Genomic DNA, 1865 nt, shown 5'->3' on the forward strand with positions numbered 1-1865 from the left:
TATCGGAAAATCGTCTCGCGTTTGACCATTTCAGCCTCGATTCAAATAGTAGCGGGCTCGAATCAACGGTGTAATTCTAGGCGTCAATCGCCGCCAAAGATTTGGGGTCAAACGACCGCACCATCCCAGAGTTTGAGCCGAAACATGCCGGTGAGTGGCCCCACCCAATACTCCCTATCGGAAAGTCGTCTCGAATTTCACCAATTCCGCCTCGATTCAACTCGTAGTGGGCTCGAATTAACGATAGGATACTACGTATTAATCGCCACTGAAGGGTTGCATCGAAACGTTAGCGTCATCGTAGAGATTGAGGCAAAATGTGCCGGTGAGTGGCCCACCCATTGTCCCAAGCCTGAACTCGTTTCGCATTTAATCAATTTCTCGTCGATTATGATGGTGGTGTGCTCGAATTAACGGTGCGTTTCTAGGCTTGAATTGCCGTGAAAGACTTGGGTCGAAACGATCACGCTATGGTGGATATTGAGGCGAAACGTGCCGGTGAGTGGCCCCACCCACTCTCCCCTTGCCTGAACTCGTTTCGCATTCAATCAATTTCGCGTCGATTGCGCTGGTAGCGGCCTCCGATTGACTGTGGGATCATAGGCTTTAATCTCCGTGACAGACCTGGGCTGAAACGTCCACGCCGTTATAGAGATTGGGTCGAGACTTGCCGGTGAGTGGCCCACCTGCTCCCCCTGACACAATGTCATTTCGCATTCAATCCATTCCACGTCGATTTGGATGGTAGCACACTCAAATTGACGGTATGATTCAAGGCTTCGATAGCCGCCAAAGATTTGCGGCGAAACGACGGCACCACTCGAGAGATTGAGTCAAAACATCTCGGTGAGTGGCCCACCCATTACTCCCTATCGGAAAATCATCTCGCGTTTGACCAATTCCGTATCGATTCAAATGGTAGCGGGCTGTTCAGGATGATACAGGGATAGGAATCGCGGTGTCTTGGGGTAAGTGGTGCCTTCCACTCATATGCACTTAAGAATTTGTGGCACTCACTCGCTTTTTGTCAGACAGCCTTCGTGTCATGCTCAAAATGTTTCTGGAGGAGTACTCCACCATCAGCGACACGCGCGCCACCGCTATCGCTGTGATCGTCATTATGAATGATGTTCGTGGGTCCACCTAGGTGCACGGTGCGTTCTCCGACCCCGAAAGTCTAGCAAGACTTTGGACTTGGTGATCTTATGTCTACTCAGACCACTGAGGACTTTGGTTCTAATGGTTTTCTATCCCAGTTGCCCACAGTTGACGATGGTCCGCCTGGGGGCATGATGCACCCTCTTAACATAGTGTGCTTTTTTCATTCGATTTTTTCGCCTTTCATTTTTTGGTGGAAGGCACTCTTTACCACCCAAATGGAGTGTCTCTGTTGAGGTTGGGGCTTTCGGACGTGTTTCGCGTCCGGAATTCGAGGTCACTCACTTACCTCTTCGCACCTGCCACCGATTTTTTCCTCTCCACATGCGGTTTTTATTGCCATTGAACACTCCTCATACGCAGGGCATCCGTCGAACCCTCATCGACATTGGTGGGCACGGTATTGCGCTCGCAATACCGGTTTATGTCTGCGAGGCGCACGTAGCACCATAATATAGGTGGCAGATAATTTTTTTTCTCATGATTTTTCGACTCGACTGGGCAGTTTGCAGGTGCGCACCATTAGTGTGGGACAGGTGGATTAGTGGGAACTTGGGTACGGGAGAGGGACGGGCCACTCGAGTGTGGCGTGAATTAGGCGCCTGTTTATGTAATCTGCAGCTCACGCGTGAGCTGCTCTCTACTGGTCAGCTTACCTCTGTAATTGTGTAGTATGTCTGATAGAAGTTATTATGCAGCACGGCACC

At 50.4% G+C, this 1865-nt stretch overlaps 1 protein-coding gene across 1 annotated transcript; it reads left to right on the plus strand.

Annotated features, from left to right (window-relative positions):
* Positions 1-470: 470 nt before the first annotated feature.
* STEHIDRAFT_163979 (uncharacterized protein) lies at positions 471-1147 on the plus strand (the record flags this gene model as incomplete). The annotated part of the gene is made up of 5 exons (XM_007311715.1): positions 471-498; positions 653-673; positions 787-846; positions 945-968; positions 1032-1147. 5 exons carry the CDS (start codon positions 471-473, stop codon positions 1145-1147), a joined length of 249 nt encoding a protein of 82 aa, XP_007311777.1.
* Between the last annotated feature and the right edge of the window lie 718 nt (positions 1148-1865).

Source organism: Stereum hirsutum (genome assembly GCF_000264905.1).
Source record: "Stereum hirsutum FP-91666 SS1 unplaced genomic scaffold STEHIscaffold_32, whole genome shotgun sequence".
Classification (NCBI taxonomy): Eukaryota; Fungi; Basidiomycota; class Agaricomycetes; order Russulales; family Stereaceae; genus Stereum; species Stereum hirsutum.